Source organism: Excalfactoria chinensis, chromosome Z, assembly GCF_039878825.1.
Source record: "Excalfactoria chinensis isolate bCotChi1 chromosome Z, bCotChi1.hap2, whole genome shotgun sequence".
NCBI lineage: Eukaryota > Metazoa > Chordata > Aves > Galliformes > Phasianidae > Excalfactoria > Excalfactoria chinensis.
Window position 1 is genome coordinate 55,351,496 of NC_092857.1, and position 25,690 is coordinate 55,377,185.

Genomic DNA, 25,690 nt, shown 5'->3' on the forward strand with positions numbered 1-25,690 from the left:
TAGGTCCATCTGTGTCTATGACGGGGGTGAAAAGGGAAAAAAGGGGCGTTGACGGAGGTGCCTCGATGGTTTACAGGCCAGTTCAGGCCATTTCCGTGACCAACGGGGAAAGGGGACCCACAGACCCACATCCTGGAGAAGGGGAGAGGGGAAAAGGAGGGAGGGGTAGGGAGGTGGGAGACGGGCCTGAAAACAAAACGGTGGCAGCAATCTGAGGAGGAAAGTCAATTTCCTAAGTATGATATCGGAATGCAAGATAACACAATGTCACACTTGATGTAACCCTTGACTGCCCAGGTTTGCTGCTTCAGAGCCACCCCGGCCAGAGCAGCAGCGACTGATTGCAAGGTACAGGCAGCGGGGTTTCAGTCCGTTCCTTTTCCGGGAGAAAAAGAGGTGATGCGAAACAGCCAGCGTGGCTTCACCAACGGCAGATCTTGCCTGACCACTCTGGTGGCCTTCTGTGATGGAGGGATGGCAGTTGGTGGATGGGGGAAGGGTGATGGATGTCATCTTCCTAGAAGATGACTGGGAGAAAAGGAGGTTATCAGGAGTGCTCAGCATGGGTTCACCAAGGGGAGGTTGTGCTCGACCAACCTGGTGGCCTTTTATGAAGATGTCACTCGCTGGGTGGACGGGGGGAGAGCGGTAGATGTAGTCTACCTTGATTTCAGTAAGGCTTTTGATACTGTCCCCCATGACATCCTTATAACAAAGCTGAGGAAGTATGGGATAGATGAGTGGACAGTGAAGTGGATCGAGAATTGGCTGACTGGCAGAGTGCAGAGGGTTGTTGGTGGTGGTGCGGTGTCTGGCTGGAGGCCTGTGACTAGCGGCATCCCCCAGGGGTCTGTACTGGGTCCGGTCTTGTTCAACATCTTCATCAACGACCTTGATGAGGGGATAGTGACCACCCTCAGCAAGTTGGCTGATGACATGAAGCTGGGAGGATTGTCTGACATGCCTGAAGGCTGTGCGGCCATTCAGAGAGACCTGGACAGGCTGGAGAGCTGGGCAGTAAGAAACCAAATGAGGTTTAACAAAAGCAAGTGTAGAGTCTTGCATCTAGGAAGAAATAATTGCATGCACCAGTACAGTACCACCAGCTGAGGGAGGACCTGCTGGAGAGGAACTCTGCTGAGAGGGACCCGGGCGTCCTGGTGGACGACAGGTTGGCCATGAGCCAGCAGTGTGCCCTTGTAGCCAAAAAGGCCAATGGCATACTGGGGTGCATTAAAAAGAGCGTGGCCAGTAGGTCGAGGGAGGTGATCCTCCCCCTCTACTCTGCCCTGGTGAGGCCTCATCTGGAATACTGTGTCCAGTTCTGGGCTCCCCAGTACAAAAAAGACAGGGATCTCTTGGAAAGAGTCCAGCGGAGGGCCACAAAGATGGTGAAGGGCCTGGAGCATCTCCCCTGTGAGGAGAGACTTAGGGAACTGGGTCTGTTTAGCCTTGAGAAAAGAAGGCTGAGAGGGGACTTGATCCAGGTTTATAAATACCTGAAGTGTGGGAACCATAGTGGCGAGGCTGGTCTCTTTCCAGTAGTGCGTGGGGACAGGACTAGGGGAAATGGGCTGAAACTTCAGCATAGGAAGTTCCACACGAATGTGCGCAAGAACTTCTTTACAGTGAGGGTGACGGATGGAACAGGCTGCCCAGGGAGGTGGTGGAGTCTCCTTCTCTGGAGATATTCAAGACCCGCCTGGACACCTACCTATGTGATGTGGTGTAGGGAGCCTGCTTTGTCAAGGGGGTTGGACTCATTGATCTCTAGAGGTCCCTTTCAATCCCTACAATTCTGTGATTTTGTGAACAGTGTGTACAGAGACTGGAATTTTCTTGTAACTCTCTGTCAGATGTGATGTTTGGAGCAATACAGTAGAAGTTCTTAATAATAAAATGTGAAGTAGGGCTAGTTGTTACAATAGACAATTACGATATAAATGTTTAAACCAACATGAAAAATGTAGCATATTGAATGATAATATTCTATACCCTATACTTGCATGACTTCTTAGATGAAGTTTGTTGATATTCTGTGTACACTCCATATGCACAAAAAGCTCATCTCCATAACCAACATAGAATTTCATTTATTTTCCCATAAATCATTCAGTAATACTTTACCATGTTGTTTTATGTGTAGGTATCATATTAGCAGGCAAATGTCTTTAATACAAGTAGAAGGCAACAACTGACAAACATTTACCAAAATCTTCTTAGTTCAGCTGGCTGACTTGTTTGTGTAATCAGAGTGTCTGAAGAAAAGATTCTCATAGACCTGGCAGAACTGTTCAACTGACTCTTTTGGAGAATGTCTCCTACCTACTTCTTGTTTCTAGGCAGCAGCAAGCTGCACTAAGGCTGACATACTTATCACATTTACAGTATAGATTTATTGTAGGAAAACTGAGCCTTCTCAGTATAATCACAATTCTTACACCAGCAGCTTTTTGTTATTTTCCATAACAACGCTGTATTTAAAAAATAGGTAGCCAAATTTCCCTATTTTGAAAGTGAATCTACCTGTCTTTCATGCGCACAGAATAAAAGGCATCAACACACTGACAGCAACTGGAGCTAACTCTAGGCAAGATTACCAGCACCATTAACTGGCAAAAACTTGCAAAACACAATTAGGCAGTAAACATAGTGGTAGTAGTATAGTAATTAAGTAAATATTCATTACATTACTGTCACAGTCATAGTTTTGTTAAGTAGAATAAGTAGCAACTATAACAATAGTAAATATAGTAATTATGTCTTGAAGCATGCAGTATGCAAGATAAATCCAAGGCTTGCAAGAATCTGTATGAACCCATTTAAGCAGTAGCCCCAGCTGTAGTTGGAGTCCAGAAAATTTCACTGAAGGCTGCAGACAGATAAAAAGGTACATCTAGGAAAATACCCATTTAACAATAAACCAGAAGAACTTCAGTGCATGAAAAAAGTTTTTTCTTCAGCATTTTCTTCTGAAAATGAGTAGTAAATACGGGAGTATCAAAGCTAAATAAGGATCATTACTACATTTTCTCATATCTTAATCTATTGATGCATGTAAAAACAAAAGAACAACAACAACAACAACAACAACAAAAAACCATTATGAGACATAAGATGAATATAGGTTTGTACAAAGGAAGGTAAACCAGCATGTGAGAGTAAAAACTGTGAGTTTCCAAAGAGGAATATCGTGATGATAAAGGCACAGACAAGACTCAAATGAAATACATTAGCAACAGGTTTTTTTTGTGTGTGTGTGTTTCTTTTTTTTTGTTTGTTTTTTTGGGTGTTGGGTTTTTGTTTTGTTTTTTTTTTTGGTGGATTTTATGTTGTCTGGCACAGATGTAAGAATTCTTAGAAAAGTATCAATCAGATAGATCTTAGTTAATAGTTCTGTTCAAGAAGAGATGAAAAGAGAAGTAATTGATGTCTGTTCTCTGAAACATGCTTTCTCACTTTCATTCACAGTTTTAGTCCAGTCTCTCAGCAGTTTACCATCTGCAAAATAATGGAAATTGTTATCTTCTCATGAAATATTTGGAAGGGGATTGTTTAATTTTGTTACAAACCAATACAACGCCAAGTTATGATGCTTGGAGAAGTATCACAGAAAAGCATCTTAATACCCTGTGCATAAAGCTTTTTAAAAGTCCAATTCACAACACCAGTTTCCTCTCTTATTTGCAGTAATTTTCATTGCAATTCAAACAATACTGGATGCCTTACTGTTGCTTCTGGTACTGTGAGTAATTTCATTGGCATAGATTTCTCAAAGAAAATTTGAAATTTTCCTTATCTTCCAAAATGTTCAAGTGGAAAATCAACAAGAGACAAGCAGATGGCAGAAGATAATAATACTTTAATGACTGTAAAAATTCAGCCTGTAGAGTTGCATGTCATTAAATTATTCAATGCATTGCAGCTAAGCACAATAGAGCTGTAGTTATTTATGTGAAAGCCATAATAAGAGATTTTATACAATAGACATAAAACCAGAGTTCGGCTTTCGACATTTGAGATGGCAATGAGCTCATTGATGCAGGGGCTGTAAACAATGATGCATATATAAGCCATCACAAAGCCTCAAGATGTTTTCTAAACTAGTTTTACAAGTGGCAGTGATAATGCAAATGTAACTGTAAATATGGTATAATGATCTGACAGCAGCAAATAAGTCTCTTCAAAATGGCAATCAGAGATGCTGAGATGAAAGCAGCAGATGCCTGCTGGTTACCTGGTAATCAGAGAGGCATCAATCAAAAACATGTCGTTTTAAGATCTTTAGCTTTTGAGTGTATGCACACACAGACATGCAGTCTCAAATGAACTAGAGCATATTTCTGGGACAAAATTTTAATTGTATAGCAATCATCATGTTTATTCAATTCATTTTCTACAGTTTCTGCAACAGCTGGTATAATTTCCTCCTTTTGCTTTTCTGCCTCTCTTGGTCAGTTACTTTTACCTCTCTTTTGCCTTCTCCCAAACAACTAGATTACTTCTACATATTTTTCCCTGATCATGGAAAGGAGGAGGCTTGAATCTTTCACTCATTTTTCTACTCTTATTTCTAAAAACACCTGAGATTCACAAAATCAATATTATGTACAAAATATTAACTAGTGGGAATTTGGGCTACTCATAATGAGTTCAGCAAACACAAGATTCACCATATTACTTTCAAATGCAGATTTAGGCAAGACAGAGACAGAAAAGATTAGTTGCAAAGTCATAGATTACAATCAGATGAAAAGAAATATTTTCTCACTGTAAAGGTGGTTAAGTGTTGCAACAGTTTGCCCAGAGAAGTTGTGAAATATTCATCCATAGAAATAGCCAAAAATTAGACAGGATGAGGTCTAAAGAAACTTGATAAAATTTAGACCAGCTTTGATTAGGGAAGGTTAGGGATAGGAGTAGGAGTAGGAGTAGGAACATCAGAGGGTTCTTCCATTTCTTACTCCTCTCTTTATAACAAGTTGAGTCAGTAGCATGTTACACAGACTGACTCAATTAACACAGGCACTAATCATCAATACTTTTATTATTTTCTGGGAAATTTATTCACATGTCCAACCCATATGCATTTATCAAGGTTATCCTTGTGCACATTACTAACTGTAAGTCTTATGGATGAATTCATTCACTTTCAGTAAAATTCTGCAGTGCTGAACTGACGATAGATGTAAGAAAAAAGAAATGACATTTGATCAAGTGGACAGGGCAATCTGGATGACACAATCAAGTGTTGCAGCATCCAGTTTTCATTTTGTTATGCCTGTAGGAATGACAGAGAACACAAAAGATGTTCTGCCAGAAGTTCAAAAGAAGTGCAAACACAAAAATAGATTTCCATTAAGCTTATGAACACTGTCAAAATTAGATGCCAAGCAGGAATTTGCGTATTACATAGACAAGTGCACATACATGCAAACTGTGATTTTTAAGTTGTCTGTTGTTTTGGAAAAGCCATTACAACTTTTCTAACTCCAAGACAGTTTTCATTAAGTACTTTTCTGCCAAGAGTTAAATTTTAGTCTCAGCCATTGGTATTCTAGATTATTCCTACATGATATCATAAGAAGTGGGCTAAGGAGCTGGCAGACAGAACATAAAACTTTCTACAGGTTACCTTCTAAACTTTCCTGATAATCATCTCTTTAATATTGGACATACTCACCAGACCTGTAGAATTGTGTCCACCACAGTGTCCAGGAAATTTTATCTAAAACAGCTGTCTCTACATAGTAGAAGATTCTACCTGGGTTGTCACTGACCCTTAGCTATGCAGCTGCAGGCCCAAATCTAAAAAAGATCACGATAAAGAATTAGTCACTGATTTAATTGCTTAACATTTCTAGAAACAAACAAACAAAATAATAATTTAAGATGCATTCAAGCACAAACCCTCAGCCTCACAAACCCTCACAAACCCTCAGGTAGGGAACACTGCTGTATGCCTATTACTTGTATAGGCTGGTGCTCCTACATATACTAAGAGAAGAGCAGATGTATGCTTCAGCTGACCTAGTTTTCAAATGGTTCCTGTGCTCCTGAGAATTTACTACCTCTTCAGGATTTTTTGCTTTTGAGCAAGAAACCTCAGTAAAAAGAGGTCAGACTACTTTGTGTACATCATGCAAGGCTGTATTCAGGTGTATTATTTTTGTTCCAGTTATCTCAAACGATGGAAAAAGAATTTCCTTGCAATGAAATTTGACATACTTTAGGAAAACAAAATGATATCTTTAACACTAGGCAAGAGCTTCTTTGAACATATGGTTTATGTTATATATTAAGATAATCCTCTCAGTAATTATTTTCTCTGAGTATTATTTTTCTTTATTCTGATATACTTCCAGGACACTCAGTGCCTGTGTATTGAATTTGCTAGTCCGAGTGTTGAATTAATGCAAAGCACTGGCTTATTTGTTTCAATTCAACTACCGATCTTCAAATTATCTTTTTTTTTTCTCTCCAAAACTTTGCATAGTCAAAAAGGCTATATTTACATCAGTGCTGGAATGTTTAGAAGTCAGGGATAGATAAAATTTTAAAAACTATTTGAAAATAGCACTATGAGATTAAAATAAAGAACAATAAAGCTTAAAATAAAGTATTGACATAAAAGGGTAAAAGATAACAATGACCTTTATTTACATGGGCAGTGAGAAAGCTTTTAATGCTTATTCTTTGTCTTTTAAGAATAGATAAATTGATTTTTAGTAAAGATTGTTACATAATGAAGGTATCTTCATTTCTTTTTTCTGCTTTCCATTTATTATGACAAAAAGTATCTCTTTTTAAATTCTAGTGTCAGCGTATCATACAGACATTTCATTATCTAGAAATCAAGTATTTATACTGTAACTACTGTTACACATGTGGCTGTAACATTGCCAATGGGATCCTGGGCAATATGACCTGGTGCCTGATATAGGGGGCTGGAACAGCATAATCTTTGAGGTCCCTTCCAAATCAAGCCATTTTATGCTTCTATGATTCTATGTCATGCAGCTAGAATCACAAAAGATGATGAGTCATATCAAGACTCAAAACTATAGAAGTACACCTGTGAATGAAATGTCCTAACATGAATGTTATTAACAGTTAACAATTACAGCCTTATCTTACTTTTCATCAGTCCTGTCTTGTGTTTTGGAACCATTTAGTGAAAGCATTAGCTTTTGGTGCATCCACCTGTAATTTCATCCACAACTGTTTCAGTCTCTATGCTGATGGGCCACTTCTGTTTATATTTCTTCTATTCTGTTTGCATTTTTCTTGTAAAGAGAATCACAATATTCACAGATTATTTATTTTTCCTTATTAAAAAAAAAATCTATGTATTCACTCTTTTTAAATATCAAATATTAAGATAAAATTAATGTGTATATGTAGATGAAATTAATGAAGTGTATGTATGTATGCATGTATGTATGTATGTATAAAAACAGTTATATTAAATGCTTTGTGGTGTATAGTATTTCAACAGGAAAGTTTTATAGTGTATAGTATTTTAATAGGAAACAATAGTTAGTACTTTTCATTTTTTTTTTGGCAGCTGTCTTGAACTCATCTTCATATCCCAGGAAAGCAGTCATTTTGCATTCAGCAGAAATAACTCCCTCACAGAGGTTACAAATGGTTTAAGAATATCAAGTGTTTCTGAATGTTCAGCTGAAGACACCATTTGAATTATGTTGAAATATACATGATAATTTTATTGGTTGTGATGTGAGACAACTTGAAGAAATGTAAGGTACAAGAGCAGATGAAACATTGTTTCAGGTGACACCTGGCATTAGTTAACTGCAAAATAGTCTGAAAAATAATTACAAAAAAAATGTGACAGAAGAAAAATGTTCAGTCAGAACTTTTGGCTTCTTACTCCAATTCATTTCCCAAGGCTGCATATGTGAGTATTCTTCAGCAAGACAATAATGCCTGTATTTAACAACCTCAGTATTTGTTCAAAATATCAATAAAAACAGTTAAATTAAAAGAAACGTGGAGCCAAGCAAAACAAGCATAGAAAATAAGCAGAGAGCAAACATCTTTGACAGAAGTATTGTTAGGTTAATACATTTAACTTTTGATTTATTTTTGTCATCTCTCTATAAACAAAATAGTCAGAAGATGGCATTTACTTTTCCTATATTATGCATTTTTTACTGTTTTATTTTTTAAAACCCCCATGCTAATTACAGACAACATTACAAGACATTTATAATCCCTCAGTAATATCCCCTGATCTCTCAACAATCTAACAACTCTGCAGTTGTTATTCTTTTTGCTATTTCCTCCATAATAACACACAGCACAGAGTTTTATGTTTGTAACTAAATAAAGCATTATGACCTTTGAGAAATACCAAGATGCCCTAAACTCATCTCTGTTTTATATGCAGTCCCTTCTAACACTGCTTTGTCAGTTGCTTTTGTTTGTTTCCCTCCAGTTTGTACACACAGGACACACTGGCCTTTTGGATGTACTTCTGTTGTTGAAATAATCTCCAGTCTTTGGTCTATTATCAAAGGAATATTAAAAATGGATCTTCGTCCAAAATTTCTCCTCATTTCAATATTCTCTGTCAGTCAGTTCTCCACTTTACACCTTACTGAAAACTTATTTAAATTATCTATCAACCAATTTTATAAAAATGCACAGCATTTAACAGTATGCTTCTATTTAGCTTTTCACTTATTATTGTTGTTGTTAATGGCTGTACTACTATCATCTAAATATCTTCTATTATCTTTATCTATTTACAATTTGTATTAATGCTGTAGATGTAATATATCCAAGGATAAATAATGAAATAAATAGCTTGCAGATTTACAAATCCTTTAAAAATCTCATTTGATCTTGACAAAATTTCCTTATCTAATTTTGGTGTGCCCAGTCAAAAAAGAAAAAAACAACTCAAGGAAGTAGCCCCTTATGATTCCAGAAAGATTTTTGCACTCAAGAATACAATTCACTGATCTTAATCAGGATTTTTCTGTGGCCTTTGAAAGAAAATTACTCTCCTACATTGACCTAATGACTTCCTCATTTCAGCTCCTAATAGTTTCTTCTCCTTTACCGTGGAAATATCCTCAATTTCCAAGATATATCAATGCTAATGCAGCTGTACATCATGACTGCAGCTGTGTTTGTCAGATATTTGTTATAGTGCAAGTGCTGTTAACCTCATTTAATCTCTCACAGAATCACTGACTCATAGAATGTCCTAGGTTGAAAAGGGCCATGATGATCATCTAGTGTTAACCTCCCTGCTATGTGCAGGGTCACCAACCACAAGACCAGGCTGCCCAGACCCACATCTTTCCTGGACATGAACACATCCAGGGATGGGGCATCCACAACCTCCTTGGGCAACCTGTTCCAGTGCTTCACCACCCTCTGTGTTGAAAACGTCCTGCTAATATCTAAGCTACACCACTTCTGTTTCAGTTTAAAACCATTCCCCCTTGTCCTATCACTATCAACCTATGTAAACAGTCTTTCCTGCCCCCTGTTTATACTCACTGCGGAAGGCCACAGTGAGTTCTCCCTGAAACCTTCTCTTCTCCAAGCTAAACAAGCCCAGTTCCCTCGACCTTTATTCATAGGAGAGGTGCTCCAGCCCTCTCATCATCTTTGATCATTCCAAGAGCTCCTTATCTTTCTTGTTACAGGTGCCCCGGCCTGGGTGCAGTACTGCAGATGAGGCCTCACAAGAGCTGAGTAGAGGGGGACAATCACTTCCCTCTCCCTGCTGGCCCCCGAGGTTGCCCTGGCCCAAGTGCAACACTTTGGACTAGGCCTTGCTAAACCTCATTAGGTTTACATGGGCCTACCTCTCCAGCCTGTCCAGGTCCCTCTCTCCTATGTCATCTGCTAGCTACAAGCGTCTCTCCTTATTTGTAATCATCTTTTCTGCATCTTGAATTTCATTTATTCCTGGACATTATGCTGACATTAGATTTATCTACCTTGTGTACACACATGCATTTTTAAATCACAGAATCACAGAATTATCAAGGTTGGAAAAGACCTAAAAGATCATCCAGTCCAACCATCACCAATACTTCCCAGCTAAATCATATCCCTCAACACAACATCCAAACGTTTCTTGAACACCTCCATGGTCAGTGACTCCACCACCTTCTGGGGCAGTGCCTGATAACCCTTTCCGAGAAGTAAATGTAGGAAATGAAATTTCTAGCATGCCACATACACTTACTATGTCAATGAATAAACAAGGAAGATCTCTTGCACTAAATAATGCTTTGGGATTTATTATGGTTTTCATTTTCTTTTGTTTTTCAAAAAAGGCTAACCATAATTGCCAGGCAATCACTGTTAAGCACAGTATGCTGAAATCTCAAAGCTCACCTTGTTTGTACATTCAAAACAAAGGAATTAAACCTGGAGATTGGAACCTTAAAATTAAGTGGTAAAAAATGTTCTTAAAATAGATCAAATTTTCTTTGTCTGTTCACAGTATTATAAGTTTAAAATATTTACATTTCTACTTAACATCAGACAAATTTGGAAGTTCCCAAACATTTAACGGACAACTATGTACAATAACATGCTAATGAAAGTAATGACAAGTTGTAGTGAAAATTCTGGATATGATTGAAATGCTAGTAGTGGGTGCACAGCACAGAAGCAGATCAGTGGGAGTGAGAGTAATTTTAGTGGTAGAATTAAAGGAAAGAGCATACAAACGTGTGTACAGCAAAGGGGATGTTAGCTCTAACATTACAGCACTGATAGGTGAGAAAACACAACACCTGCCTTTGTCCTGAGTGACAATGGCACTCTTATTATCACTGTAGCAGCTTGTACCTGCTCCCTGGCTATGAATAATTTCCTGCACTAACAAAATCCTGTTTAATAAGCAATTATATTCACTTTTGGAGAGAAGCCCAGGAAAACCTCTGCTTACATGCATTGTAGAAGCAATAAGATCATGAAATGGGTGTGAACAATAGCTAAAGATTATTTTAATGAATGACAGCCTTGTCTAGAATTAGATGACAACAACCTCCTCTGAGATATGTAGGTAAATAATCCCAGTATAAGAGTCAGTAAAACCAGAGGATGTGGTCACCTGAATCCAAATTAAGAACCAGCATCACTGGAGAGTAAAAGAATAAAAGCTGTATTTCACATATTGTTAAGTATTCACAAGCAGATGCAAGTAGTCTAACATCATTATTTGAGTTTTACTTTAGCAAATAATGATTATCAAACATCTCCTTCTTGAATATTCAGTTTTCTCAGTTTTCATTGTTACAGTAATAGGCACTACAATTTTTATTATGTGAATAAGGATTTAAGTCCCTAATCAAATAAAATGTGAAGTAAATGGTAAATATTACAATCTAATAGACAGTTTTATACAATATTGCCTGTACTAACTGATCAAGAAATTAAACTAGAATAAGAGGCTTGTATGTTCATGTGTTTCAAGGTGTTTCTTGTTATATAATTATTTAATGGTGATAATTTTCATAGGCTTGATTATATAGCTTGCATGCAAATTTATACAGAACACTGTGTGAGCTGCAAACTTGAAACCTGTCTTAATGAGTGTTTGAAAGTTTACAATTTTGTGAATATTTGTTCTTCATAGAACACAGTGTATTGAATGTCTGAAAACTACTGCTAAGTTTTGTCAAACTGTAATTACAATTAATTTTTCAAGGAAAGAGTTTCTGCTATTTGGAAATTATTAATTTTTATGTAGGAAGCTGTCAGTAATTGCAGAAGATTTACTCTACTTCTAAGTTGAGAGTTTGGGGATTTTCATGAATATTTTGCAAAGAATTACTGTAGTAAGATATTCTAATTCTGAACAACTTCAAACCAGTGGGTGACAAGTAAGGAGATTTTTGTTAAGATACACTTTCATGAGCAGAAAGGGTTCTTTCCTTTTCTTCTTCTTTTTTTTTTTTTTTAATTTTATTTATTTTTATTTATTTATTTTATTTCTAAAAGAAAAAAATAATAAAAGAGATTTAAAGACATAGTATGACTAATAATCTAAAGTTTATTCTCCATATTATGAACCTACTTGTGAACTCCTGGTCACCAGAAATCTGTGATTTCTAGGATTTCAAATTAAGGCTCATTCCACTTATAAAATTTCTATTTTCCTTGACTGATATTAAATCTGAGACTTTAGAGTAAACATATCACTCTTTCAACAGTGAACAGAATAATATTGTAGTATCTTCCTTTGGTTGTTTGATTGTGACAATACTAGTTAACAAAAGGGAGCCTATGTCTTTCCATCAGTAGCAATCAAATATTGTTTCTCTGTGGAAATTTTCATTTGACTATAAATTAGCTTAATCTCTGAGATAGCATTTTAAAATAATTATAATTAAAAAAATAAAATAAAATGCTATGTGGTGTGAAGTAGATGTCTTCTGTAAAACTTCTATTTCACAGAATCACCAAATCATAGGAGTTGGAAGGTTCACTGGAGATCATGAAGTCTAGCTCCCTACTAAAGCAGGTTCCATGCAGCAGGTAGTACAGAAAATCATTGAGGCAGGCATGGATTATCTCCAGAAAAGGAGACTCCACTGCCTCTCTGGGTGGCCTGCTCAGGGTCTACCACCTGCAAAGTCAGGGAGCTCTTACGGCGCACGGATCTTCCTGTGTTTGGACTGTTGCCCCATGTACTGGGGCAGTCCTGAGATTAGCCCCATCCAACTGACACTTGCTTTTTAGGTATTTTAAGAGTTGATAGGACCCTAGTCAGTCTCCTCTTGTCCAGGATGAGCAATGCTAGGTCTCTCAGTCTTTCTTTGTAAAGTTGATGCATCAGGCCCTAGCCATCAATGTAGCCCTAGTCTGGACTCTTTCTAGAAGTTCCCTGTCATTTTTTAACTGAGTAGCTAGACACACTGCTCCAGGAGTGGCTTCACTGTAACTGAGTAGAGGTGGAGAGTCAGCTCTCTGGACCTGCTGGCCACTCTCTTCTTAATGCATCCAAGGATACCATTGGCCACAGGGGCACTCTACATCCTAAGATTCCTCTTCAAACAGCTGAATGGCAGCAGAGCCCTCTGGTGTGTCAGTGACTCCTTCCAGCTTTGTATCATCAGCAAGCATTCTATCTCTTCATAAGAGTGATTGAAGAAGGCAAGATCATATTTAGTACTGACCCCTGCAAAAAAACAGTAGCTCTAGACTGTGAATCTCTGATCACAGTGCTCTGAGCTCTGCCAGTCAGCCAGTTCTCAGCACAACTTGTCTATGCACACTTCCTAAGCATACCTGGTAATACTAAATTTAACTAAGCACTGTAAATTAGGTTACTGCACAATTTATTTATGTTAACAGCAGCACATTTTGAGTAAAACAAACTTTCTCACTAACATAGACTGCTGTCAGCAGATAGATGTGATGAGAATAATGAACAGTTCTTTTACAGGCTCTAGGATTTTACCCAGATAGAGACAGCCATGTACAGTTATGGAGGAAAAAGGGAGAGGAGAGGAGAGGAGAGGAGAGGAGAGGAGAGGAGAGGAGAGGAGAGGAGAGGAGAGGAGAGGAGAGGAGAGGAGAGGAGAGGAGAGGAGAGGAGAGGAGAGGAGAGGAGAGGAGAGGAGAGGAGAGGAGAGGAGAGGAGAGGAGAGGAGAGGAGAGGAGAGGAGAGGAGAGGAGAGGAGAGGAGAGGAGAGGAGAGGAGAGGAGAGGAGAGGACACAGGAAGCAGGGGGGAAGAGGGGGGAGGAGGGAGAAGGAGAGGAGAGGAGGGGGGAGAAAGGGAGAGGAGAGAGGAGGAGAGGGAATTGTTAAAATTACAGAGAAAAAATATTTTTATTAAATGATATGTAGCACCAGTGCTATTTGTCCTCCCTTTAAGAAGTTCTGCCCATTCCTTATTTAATTACACTTTAAAAATAAGTGCTTCTTTAATGCTTTCCCTACTGCAGTCTTGACTCAGAAGAGGTATTTATTATATAGCAAGATACAACTCAATTGCATACTCTCTTGAAGCATTATCACAGAAGACTCGAACAGCACTGCAATTTCCTCAAAATTACTGTGAATTCTGGGCATAAGTGTTTAGAGTGAAATGGTATAATTCTGACAAATAAACTTTTATTATTGATACTGTCTGTACTCTCCTTTCAAACATACTCATTTCAGTAATTTATTTCCTCCTTCTATTGTATCTGCTGTTAACATCAGCTCTTATCCATCAGCACATATGACGCTATATATGGCACAATAGTTACCTAAAGTACCTACATCCTCTTTATTATTCTTCTTCTACCTTCCAAAAGTGCATTATAAGGCAGATACAGATATCTATTTTATGAAAGGTAGCAACAAGTAGGGATTTTAAAGATTTGTATCATGTCTCCATTGAACCATAGCAATGAGATCACCACCCCTATAGTTTCTTGTCTCTTCCCAGGTGACTCTGGGAAGAAAAAAAAATAGGTTTGAGGCCCTGGAACCTGAGCCTGAGGTGAGTGCAGATGTGGAGGGAGGCCCACCTGTGAGGGTGCCTCAGGGGAAGCGGTCACACCTGTGCCTCAAGACTTCCTCCACATGGAAGGATAGAAGGGTAGTCATCATAGGTGACTCCCTTCTGCGAGGAACGGAAGACCCTGTATGCCAGCCCGAACCTACCTGCAGGGAGATGTGCTACCTCCCTGGAGCATGGGTCAGGGACATTGCTGGGAGACTTCCCAGACTGATCTGCCCTTCTGACTACTATCCCTTGCTGACAGTTCAGGCTGGCAGTTAGTAAGAAAAGCCTGAAGGCTATCAAAGATGATTTCAGGGGACTGGGGAGGGTAGTTGAAGGAACAGATGTGCAAGTGTTTATTGAATCTGTACCTTCAGTGGCAGGGAAGAATACTGAGTTGGGCCTAATAACCCACCTCTTATGGGGGACTTCAATTATCTGGATATTTGCTGGGCAACCAACATGGACAGGCATGCACATTCCGGACAATTCTTGCAGTGCATTGAAGATAACTTTCTGATTCAGGTGGTTGAGGAACCAACACGGGGTGGGGTGTTGCTGGACCTTATTCTCACCAACAAGGGAGGACTTGTTAAGGAAGTAAAAGTCGGGGGCAGCTTGGGTTGTAGAGATAATGAGATGGTGGAGTTCAAGATCCTGAGTGGAGGAAGCAAAGCAAAAAGTAGGATTGCTACCCTGGACTTTAGGAGAGACAACTTTGATCTCTTCTGGGACCTACTTGGGGCTATCCCGTGGGCCAGGGTGCTAGAAGGCAAGGGGGCCTGTGAGAGCTGGTTAGCATTTAAATGGCTCTTCTTCCAAGCTCAGGATTGGTGCATCCCTGTGACTAAGAAATTGGGAAAAGGTGCCAGGAGACCTGCGTGGATGAGCAAGGAGCTCATGTGCAAACTCTGTGGAAAGAAGAAAGTTCATGATATGTGGAAAAAGGGTCTGACCACTTGGGAAGAATATAAGGATGTAGTCAGGACCTGCAGAGATGCAATGAGGAAGGCTAAAGCCCACATGGAGTTTAATCTAGCTAAGGAGATAAAGGATAATAAAAAAGGCTTTTTTAAGTACGTTAACAGCAAAAGGAAGGCTAGGGAGAATGTGGGCCCCATACTAAGTGAGGGGGGCATTCTGGTAACAGGGGATGCTGAGAAGGTGGAAATACTGAACGCCTTCTTTGCTTCTGTCTTTAGTGAAAGGACTCTCCCTAAGGAATCCCAGACCCTGGAGGTTGATGAGAGAGTCTGGGGAATGGGAGATTTCCCTTTAGTCAGGGAAGAGGTGGTCTGTGAGTGCCTAGGAAACACTAAGGTCCATAAATCCATGGGACCTGAGAGGGTGCATCCACAGGTGCTGAGAGAGCTGGCAGAGGTCATTGCTGAGCCGCTCTCTGTAATCTTTCAGAGGTCTTGGAGAACTGGGGAGGTGCCTGAAGACTGAAGGATGGCCAATGTCACTCCGGTCTTCAAAAAGGGCAAGAAGGAGGAGCCAGGTAATTTTAGGCCAGTCAGCCTCACCTCTGTCCCAGGGAAGGTGATGGAACAGCTTGTGCTGGATGCCATCTCCAGACAACTGGGAGAAAAGGAGGTTATCAGGAGTACTCAGCATGGGTTCACCAAGGGGAGGTCATGCTCAGCCAACCTGGTGGCCTTTTATGAAGGGCCTGTGTGATGTGGTGTAGGGCGCCTGCTTTGGCAGGGGGGTTGGACTTGATGATCTCTAGAGGTTCCTTCCAATCCCTACAATTCTGTGATTCTGTGATTCTTATCGAGAAATTCAGCTGCCAGATGAGAAGACCACACACACATGACAAAATCAAAAAAATGGAGATTTAGGTCAGCCATTAATTAGTTTATGTATATTCTCTGATACTTTTATAAGCAGAGAAAAGCATAAATCCATTGCAGCATGGTGCTAAAACAAATAATAACTACTGCCATCAGCTGTTTGTAAGTTGGTTGGTTGTTTGGCTTTGATGTATTGATATATTCCATTTGGAGAAAGAAATATGCTTCTGTCTCCACAGTGTTTCCATAGTGCGTACTAGAGAAAAATTTATGCAAAGCAGTTCAACAGCAGAATTTTTTACATAGTGTTTTTTCCCACATAATATCAGATATATGACAGTAATTAAGATTGCACAGCTAATGCTCTTATTCTTATTTCTGAGCTTTTGAGAGTCATATCCTAATCATTTGCCCAACAACTAAACCAAGCTGTTGGGTGTAGCTCTATACAAAAGGGATCATTTGTGCTGAAACTGTATGGTCTTGCATGCATAATTTTATAATATTATTTGGTAAAACACCTAATTTTTCTTTCTCAATTGCAATTTTTTTTATAAATTTGATATTTTTCATATTGTTTTATATATATATATATATAAAACACATATATGTGTGTGTGCATAGTATTAGATATACATCTATAGTATTAGAGACAAATATTCAGAATATTCCCAGTTCATTTACAAGTCTAGAAGGAATAGCACTATGAAAAATGTCCCTTGAAAAATTAAGTTAACTATGTTGGAATTAATCTTGTTATAATTAATCTTGTTTATCCTAGAAGAATAAGTGATGAAACTCCGTGCTGTTATTACTTATGCGTGATTCATGTTAGATAAATTTTTAATTAGAGAGTTCTTTCAGTGAACACAATTAACTACATTATTAAATATTTTTTGCCAGATTATTGTAGTATGCTATTGAGAATAGCCCCTAATCCTCAACAAATTTGCATTATGATTTTTCTTGGTTGGTGAACTGTGAGTTTCCTTCTGACCCCATTTTCTAGCAGCCTTGCTTAACAATGCATATAATCTTGTTCTTTATAACAGAATTAATACTGTTTTTTTTTTTAACAGATATTGAGTACTGACAGACTTATGCTGAAAGATGATTACAGAAAAGTAATGACTTTAGAACTATTAAAATTCTTATACCTAAGGTTAGTTTTCACTGTAGTATAAAATAGCTGTAGAAAACTATATGCATTATTGAAAATTTGTAAAAACAGAAGTTTAAATGGGTAGCATATATCAAGCTTCAGAAAATGTTTCTTTATGCCACACAGCTGTAATATTCTAAAATCTAATTCACCTAACGCATCCTTATGTATGCGCCTGAAGGGCAATCGAATTCAGCAGGTTGGGGGGATTACACTAAAATCGGATGACCAATAAGGAATTATGACTACAGCAATGGGAAGCAATGAGAAGCGTTCTTTAATGTTGCCATTGCTTACTTTTAGAACTTGTATGGATGTAAGAAGGATAACAGAAATTCTATATAACTCAGCTGTGTACTGAGATTGAATTTTTTTGAGTTCAGTGCTGACCAAACCCTGCTACTGTTGGCATCTGTAACTTAATTTGAATGACAACAATTTTAGGTCAATGCTACAAGCTTTTCAAAAGCAGTGTGCGAACTTACCACCAGAAAATATATCATAAAATAGCACAGAAAGAGTATTCTGTAAAAAAATGTCAGCTGTTCTTATGTTAGCCAACCTTTCAGCAAATATAACTGTTCTCTGATACTGAAATATAAAGCTGATGAAATATCTTTATAGGAAGATATTTTCAAAATATAAGCATTAGATATTTCTTAGAAGAATAAGAAGTTTCCCTAAATCTCTTGAAGTTTTTGGACAATTAAGGTTATTATTTCCTGAACAAGTTTAAATATGTATTCTAAAATTGGTAACATCAATAATAACAGTGAACAAGAGGTTACTACCATTATTTTACATCTAAACGTAATACATTAGAATTAAAATGAACAGAAATCAATAAGTTTGTGATCTTGCAGTGCTTCCATGTTCCTAGCTCTTCTCAATGATTTCTTAAGCCCTGTTTTGCAAACAAGGAGTAACTTCAATCAAAGTATGGACCTGTAAAAGCTTCTATAAACCTTGGGCTTATCAATTCCCACATTAGTAGGCTGTGGTGTCCCAAGATAACTTCAGGCAATCAGCAATTTTAATAGAGGTAAATGACACACATATATGATCTACAAAAGTTCAGGAGCTTAGAGACTCTCCCTCTAAAAAGAAAACAGAAACTTACAGGGAATAAACAGATGTTTGTTTTCTGAATCAGCACCAAATATGCTCAAACAAATTGCTGTCCAATTATGAGAGGAAAATATGCAATAATTTTGGATAAGTATTTTAGATCTAGTAGTTAATGCTTCTTGAACTATCTCTGTACTCCAAAACCTGTAATTACTATGCCATTTAAAAATACAGAATAATTCATGGTAGCACAGGTTTGTAAATGCTTGTATTTTATGCTCTGTCATTTAATGTTAATAGAGCTCTTAGCTGAAACATAACAGTTTTTGCAATTCTGTTGATTCATTGGAAAAGAAACTTCACTTCTGAGAATGAAAGAAAAAGCTGCAAATACAATAAAGGTACAAAACAGTGACATTTGCATAACATTACATTTGGCAGCAGTGGTCATATATCTTGAAATAAAACTAGTTAAAAGCAGAACAAGGAAAAGATGCATGTAGAACATTTTTTACTTTATCATGAAGGCTACTATCTAAGCCTATCCACAATGCATGGGCATGCACAAATCAAGCAGTAGGACCTAGTTCTTCCAGTTCTTCATTGCAGTCAGCCATTCATGACCTTGCAAGACAAATAATGAGTGGGCTTCCTTCATTCTTCATAGTGATGCAAATTAAATACAGGAAAAAATTCTCAAAAGACAAAGCGACGTACAGATTTCACCTCCAAAGTCACTACTTGATTCTTCAACAGCTCTTTCTAGTAGCTCTAGTATACATTAGTGGCTAAAAATAATAAATTAATAAAAATCTTATAATATTGACATCATAAATTTTCCTCTGCCTTACAAAGATTTTAAAATGCAGAAAAGAAAATTTCTAATTCAGAACTTGTCATGTTTTCCCCTGCTACTGAAGGAACTATTATAGTAGGCAAAGAATGACAGTCCCTGTCAAAATTGTCCAAAGTACTGACTGTGGTTTTCTAGGAGAAGACGTGTAAACTTTGAAACACTCTAATATGCACAGATTTGGTAATGAAAGCTGCAGATATATTGCCAGATTTTAGTTATTAATACAATACTATGGTTAACCTAAGAAAAATCACAAGAACAAACCTAAACTGAAGCTACATAAGTATGGATGACAAATATTTGACCAATACTAATATCTTTGAAAGCTGTTCATAAGTTAATGCACTCAAATAAGATGAAGACAAGTTTTTAATTTTCTGTACAGGTAGAAGTAGCTAGACTCTGTGAGATTATGAAGACTGTAGTCCTGTGAAAACAAGTCTGGATTGCTGTTTTACCAGATAAATTTGTACAACAAATGTTTAACACCCCAGTGTTAAAAATAAAGAAAATGCAAAGTAAAAGAAATATTAAAAACAATCATTAAATAAAAACAGCGAAGTACTTCTGGGAGCCATGTCAATTGAAGAATTATTTTATAAACATTTTTTTCTGTGCAGGGAGAGTTAATTTGTGTGTTTAAATCTCTATGATCATTTTTCATCCATGTTTATACAGATGTCTAAGTCAATGACAAGAAACTTTGGAGACTCTTACTGAAGAAAAGATTTGCAAAAGCCTTTAAATAAGCCCTCACAAAAATTGCATATCTATTATATCCTGGAATCATGATTGCTGTAATAAAAATGAAGCCTGTAATAAAATTGTTTCAGGAAACAGCAAGAAATGAAGTATCATATTTTATTTTGCACTTCTATTTTGTTTCATTTCAACATTAAGATTTTCATCTGAATTTCTCATTCTTGATGTCCTTCTCCTGATTTATGTTAGTACTCTTGGCATCAAAACCAATAACTCCCTACAGGATTTTGCACAGCCATTCTAATCTGCAGAAAACCCATTGTATATATTCAACATAGAAAGTACGGTGTGATTTTGAAAACTGAACCAGAAAAAAAAAAAAATTGAAATCTATAAATGAAAAACAATATAGGTCTAACAACAAGAGTACACAGTACAAACGTAGAAGCCAAAAGGACAGTAGAGGACTGGAGAGATGTGACCATCTTCTAAGGGTAATAACAGGTCTCTAATGCGACGTACAAACAGAATCTGAGGGGAAAAAAAAAAAAAGCAGTGCATGCACAGCACTGTTTAAGTGCTCAGGAAAAATAAGTTCAAACTCAAAAAGAGATGAAGAGCCTGCTAGAATGATATCAGGATTTAGATCACAGAGTACAGGAGAACATTAAGACAAGATGTATTTGTCCATAATTGGAAAATAAACCTCACATTTCCACAAGGACAAGAGAGAATGTATCAATGACAACATGTAAGTTTGGAATTATAAAAATGTTCTCAAAAACAACTCAGTGATTTTCTAAGGCAAGCTAGTTGAAAAATCCTAATTATTCAATCATATACAAAAATATTTTTACAATGCACTGTACAGCACAGCCAATGATTGTGCTTCAAGAGATTTCTCAAACCCTATATATTTAGAGAGTATATTTTACAATTCAGTTTATTAAATTATTTCAGTTTTTCTTCACTAGCCTTTATCAGATTGTTTGCTTTCCTATGAACTCTAGAGCCAAAGGAAGATACAAAATACTGAGATTTCAAATACTAGTAATCAATAGGGATTCCAGCAGAGCTGAAGATCTAATTCATACTGACCACAGAAAAATAAGTGAGGTTCTTTCACAAGTATAGGCCAATATTAATTTATTTCAAAGTGTCTGGTCAAGAGAAAAGTTAATGAAAATAATACATATCGCTTATGTTTTGAATATAATTTAGAGAGATGTTGCTATTGCCAATGCAATGATGAGATGTTTATCCTGAAGGATAGATATTTATTGAATTAGATAGACAGAGATCAAGTGTTAAAGCTGTACAAAGGTCTTGAGTACAATGAGTCAATTTTTACACAAGTCCATGTAAGTAAATTAAATTAATGAATTAGTAAGTGATTCAACATGAACATGAAGTTCTTTTCCCAGTTGCCTGGAGTAGCTAAGTTTTAAGCATAATATATAATAAATTGAAACTTATGCAGCAGGAGTTTACTGGTGAAATTAGTGCACACATGAAATGACTTACTCTGTAGCATGGGCGTCCAACACTTCAGCTTGCCTGGGTTCATTGAGTTAAGATCAATTTTCTTTGGTTGCATATAATATATATAATATAGTTAATGCATGTATGTAACAAACTTTGTTCTGGCACAATTTTTTCCTTTTGATTTCATAGGTACCTGATTTCATTTTGAAAACAATAAAATTGATTCTTATAAAATATTAAAGCTGACTCTTTTGAGAACTTATCAGTACACACTTTTTTAAACACAAGATCTTTAACTTATATTTAACTTTAATATGCATAATGTCTGATATAATCCATAAGTTCTTTTTTATTTTTTTGCCAAATAAAATTATGAAATCAAAGACTTAAAAATATGTTGTTTTTTTTTCCCACACAGTTATTCTGCTCTACTTGCCTTTTGAAACTGTTCAATAGTACATTTTTTCCATTATTGATAAGAACTCTCATCTGTATGGGGATTGATCAAAAGTGTTACGTGATGCTGACTAAGCAACCATCTCATACAGATGAAGGTGTCGCCAAAAAACAGAATGTTTCAGAAAACATGGAGGGAAACCAACTCATCAGCTGAATATCATCTGTTCATTTTGGATGTATAATATCTTTTTTTTTGTTGTTGTTGCTGTTTCATCAATCCATTTATCTTATGCAGTTTGCCAAAGATGCTACCAAAGTTTCCAGATGGTCTCAAGGGTATTTCCAGAGTATTGTTACTATAGTAAAAATTCATAGTATTTAATTTAGGAAGCTTGTTTGGCTCTCCCTACAGATGTAGCAGACATGAGGTGTTCCAAAAGGTGATTTTGAATATTCTGCTCTAAATTGCACTGTGAAGCATTTCTGTTCACTCTGGTTATTATAGCTGGATACCAGCTGGTTTTCTTGGGGCAGATGTCAATCTAATAAAGTAAGGCTTTGCTTGCTGTCACTCAGTGGGCTGAAGCTTTCTGCAAAATAGCTTTTCTAGTACAAGTGTCAGATACTAATGAAACTATTCCTCACCGATATCTATCTGTTCCAGAATTAGGTACTGGGGACCAAGTAGAAGTGAAGTGAGCTTTGGAAAACTGAAAAAAAAAAAATAAAATAAAATAGTTCCGATTTCTGTTTACAGTATTCAGTTATGATGTTATCACAACTACACCACCCACTTCTATGTGGCCCTTGAGCTCTGCTTTCAAGACACAGGGGTTGCAATCTTCTCCTGTTCTTTAGAGGATGGTAAATGTTCCATTTTGGCATACCCTTAACCTCGTCTCTTAAATAGCAAAGGCAAAGTGAAGCAACGCAATCAACACTGGAAAAATCCTAGTAAACCACTGCTTGAGTCCTTCACCTTTTGTGAAGTGGGGTGTTCTTCTTGACTTGGGTGGGGGGGATGCTAACTTGAGATATATGAAGAGTAGGTGAACCATTACTTAAAAGGACAGTAGCATCATACTCTCAGATAAGAATTCAGAGATTGTAAGAGGGATCAGCAGTGTTAACATAGTAGCCTCCACAGTACTTGTATGTACCTACAGTGTGTGTTCAGAGGGGCTCTGCAGACTGGTGAGTGGGTCAGACTAAGTAAATCTCTGGCTGTGCATTAACAAGGGAAATAGATAAGAATCATTTTGGGAACAAGGACAGAAGTTTTCACTGCATTTCCTGCTGTCTTTCTGTCATTATTTCCTTTCAGAATCACCGTGACCCCAGTTGTGTGTAGAGCTCACAATACTTCAGGTTCACTGCCAGTTCCTGCTGGGAAATGGAATTTTTCCTGTCTGTTTCACAGGATGTTCAGTGAATGCAGTTGGACTTTCTCTCTTATGGTTTTGCCATCTATTTTTTGTCCTCTTCATGATTTTGGCATTCAAATGTACCCATTCATTTTGATGGAGAAGACATTTATTTACTGATTTGAGAGAATCTGGGGAATGGGAGATTTCCCTTTAGTCAGGGAAGAGGTGGTCCGTGAGTGCTTAGGAAACATTAATGTCCATAAATCCATGGGACCTGATGGGGTGCACCCGCGGGTGCTGAGAGAGCTGGCGGAGGTTATTGCTAAGCCGCTCTCTGTAATTTTTCAAAGGTCTTGGAGAACTGGGGAGGTGCCTGAAGACTGGAGGATGGCCAATGTCACCCCAGTCTTCAAAAAGGGCAAGAAGGATGACCCGGGTAATTATAGGCCAGTCAGCCTCACCTCTGTCCCAGGGAAGGTGATGGAACAGCTTGTGCTGGATGCCATCTCCAGACAACTGGGAGAAAAGGAGGTTATCAGGAGTACTCAGCATGGGTTCACCAAGGGGAGGTCGTGCTCGACCAACCTGGTGGCCTTTTATGAAGATGTCACTAGCTGGGTGGACGGGGGGAGAGCGGTAGATGTAGTCTACCTTGATTTCAGTAAGGCTTTTGATACGGTCCCCCATGACATCCTTATAACAAAGCTGAGGAAGTATGGGATAGATGAGTGGACGGTGAAGTGGATCGAGAATTGGCTGACTGGCAGAGTGCAGAGGGTTGTCGTTGGCGGTGCGGTGTCTGGCTGGAGGCCTGTGACTAGTGGTGTCCCCCAGGGGTCTGTGCTGGGTCCAGTTTTGTTCAACATCTTCATCAATGACCTTGATGAGGGGATAGTGGCCACCCTCAGCAAGTTTGCTGATGACACGAAGCTGGGAGGATTGGCTGACACGCCTGAAGGCTGTGCGGCCATTCAGAGAGACCTGGACAGACTGGAGAGCTGGGCAGTAAGAAACCGGATGAGGTTTAACATAAGCAAGTGTAGAGTCTTGCATCTCGGTAGAAATAATTGCATACACCAGTACAGGTTGGGGGAAGACCTGCTGGAGAGGAGCTCTGCTGAGAGGGACCTGGGCGTCCTGGTGGACGACAGGTTGGCCATGAGCCAGCAGTGTGCCCTTGTAGCCAAAAAGGCCAATGGCATTCTGGGGTGCATTAAAAAGAGCGTAGCCAGCAGGTCAAGGGAGGTGATCCTCCCCCTCTACTCTGCCCTGGTGAGGCCTCATCTGGAATACTGTGTCCAGTTCTGGGCTCCCCAGTACAAAAAAGACAGGGATCTCTTGGAAAGAGTCCAGCGGAGGGCCACAAAGATGGTGAAGGGCCTGGACCATCTCCCCTACGAGGAGAGACTTAGGGAACTGGGTCTGTTTAGCCTTGAGAAAAGAAGGCTGAGAGGGGACTTGATCCAGGTTTATAAATACCTGAGGTGTGGGAGCTATAGTGGCGAGGCTGGTCTCTTTTCAGTAGTGCGTGGGGACAGGACTAGGGGCAATGGGCTGAAACTCCAGCATAGGAAGTTCCGCACGAATGTGCGCAAGAACTTCTTTACAGTGAGGGTGACGGAGCACTGGAACAGGCTGCCCAGGGAGGTGGTGGAGTCTCCTTCTCTGGAGATATTCAAGACTCGCCTGGACGCCTACCTGTGCGACGTGGTGTAGGGAGCCTGCTTTGGCAGGGGGGTTGGACTCGATGATCTCTAGAGGTCCCTTCCAACCCCTATAATTCTGTGATTCTGTGATTCTGTGATTCTGTGATTTTATATGTTTAATAAGTGAAGAAATGGTGGGGAAAGACGAAGTTATTCTGTCTTCTCACTCTAAAGAATTTTCTTACTAATCTACAACATTCAAAAGACTACTGAATTTACCAGTCCATTTTACAGCAATCATTAAAACTAAGAAATGAAACAAGTTAGTGAGCAGACCTGTATGGTCTCACTAAATGGCATCTAATATTAGCACTTCTATGAGCTGTTTATAGAAGAAACTGTCTACCAAGTGGGGAATTTCTTATATTCTTACACTGGACTCATTTGTACACTTTTGCCTCCAAGGAGTAGAAGCATTAGGAGGCGGATTCAAAAACCTGTATACATGATTTTTATTTATTTATTTATTTTCCGGTACCTAGGAAAGTTTATGCGTACAGCAACATTTAAAGATTACAATATACATAAATTCGCCTACAAGCCACAGACTTGCTAATCAAATACCTATGTAGATAAAATGTGCGTATTAGAGAAATCATTAGAATTATCTATTCCAAAATTAGATATATATATATGTATATATTTATATACTT

General features: G+C 38.2%; 1 protein-coding gene across 1 annotated transcript; it reads right to left on the minus strand.

Annotated features, from left to right (window-relative positions):
- Nucleotides 1-267: 267 nt before the first annotated feature.
- Nucleotides 268-24,704, minus strand: LOC140264560 (uncharacterized). Its single transcript, XM_072360415.1, has 3 exons — nucleotides 23,917-24,704; nucleotides 23,620-23,847; nucleotides 268-528 (listed from the first exon to the last, which is right to left on the minus strand). Exons 1-3 carry the CDS (start codon nucleotides 24,382-24,384, stop codon nucleotides 268-270), a joined length of 957 nt encoding a protein of 318 aa, XP_072216516.1. The 5' UTR covers nucleotides 24,385-24,704.
- Nucleotides 24,705-25,690: the final 986 nt, after the last annotated feature.

Excerpts from the sequence above, each read along its gene's own strand:
- LOC140264560 (XM_072360415.1), bottom strand. The coding sequence starts at position 24,384 with ATGCAAGACTCTACACTTGCTTATGTTAAACCTCATCCGGTTTCTTAC. Across the intron at positions 23,848-23,916 it reads TCTTCATAAAAGGCCACCAG|TTGTCTGGAGATGGCATCCA; the intron begins GTTGGTCGAGCA and ends CTTTTCTCCCAG. Across the intron at positions 529-23,619 it reads AGCTCTCTCAGCACCCGCGG|TCATCTTCTAGGAAGATGAC; the intron begins GTGCACCCCATC and ends CTTTTCTCCCAG.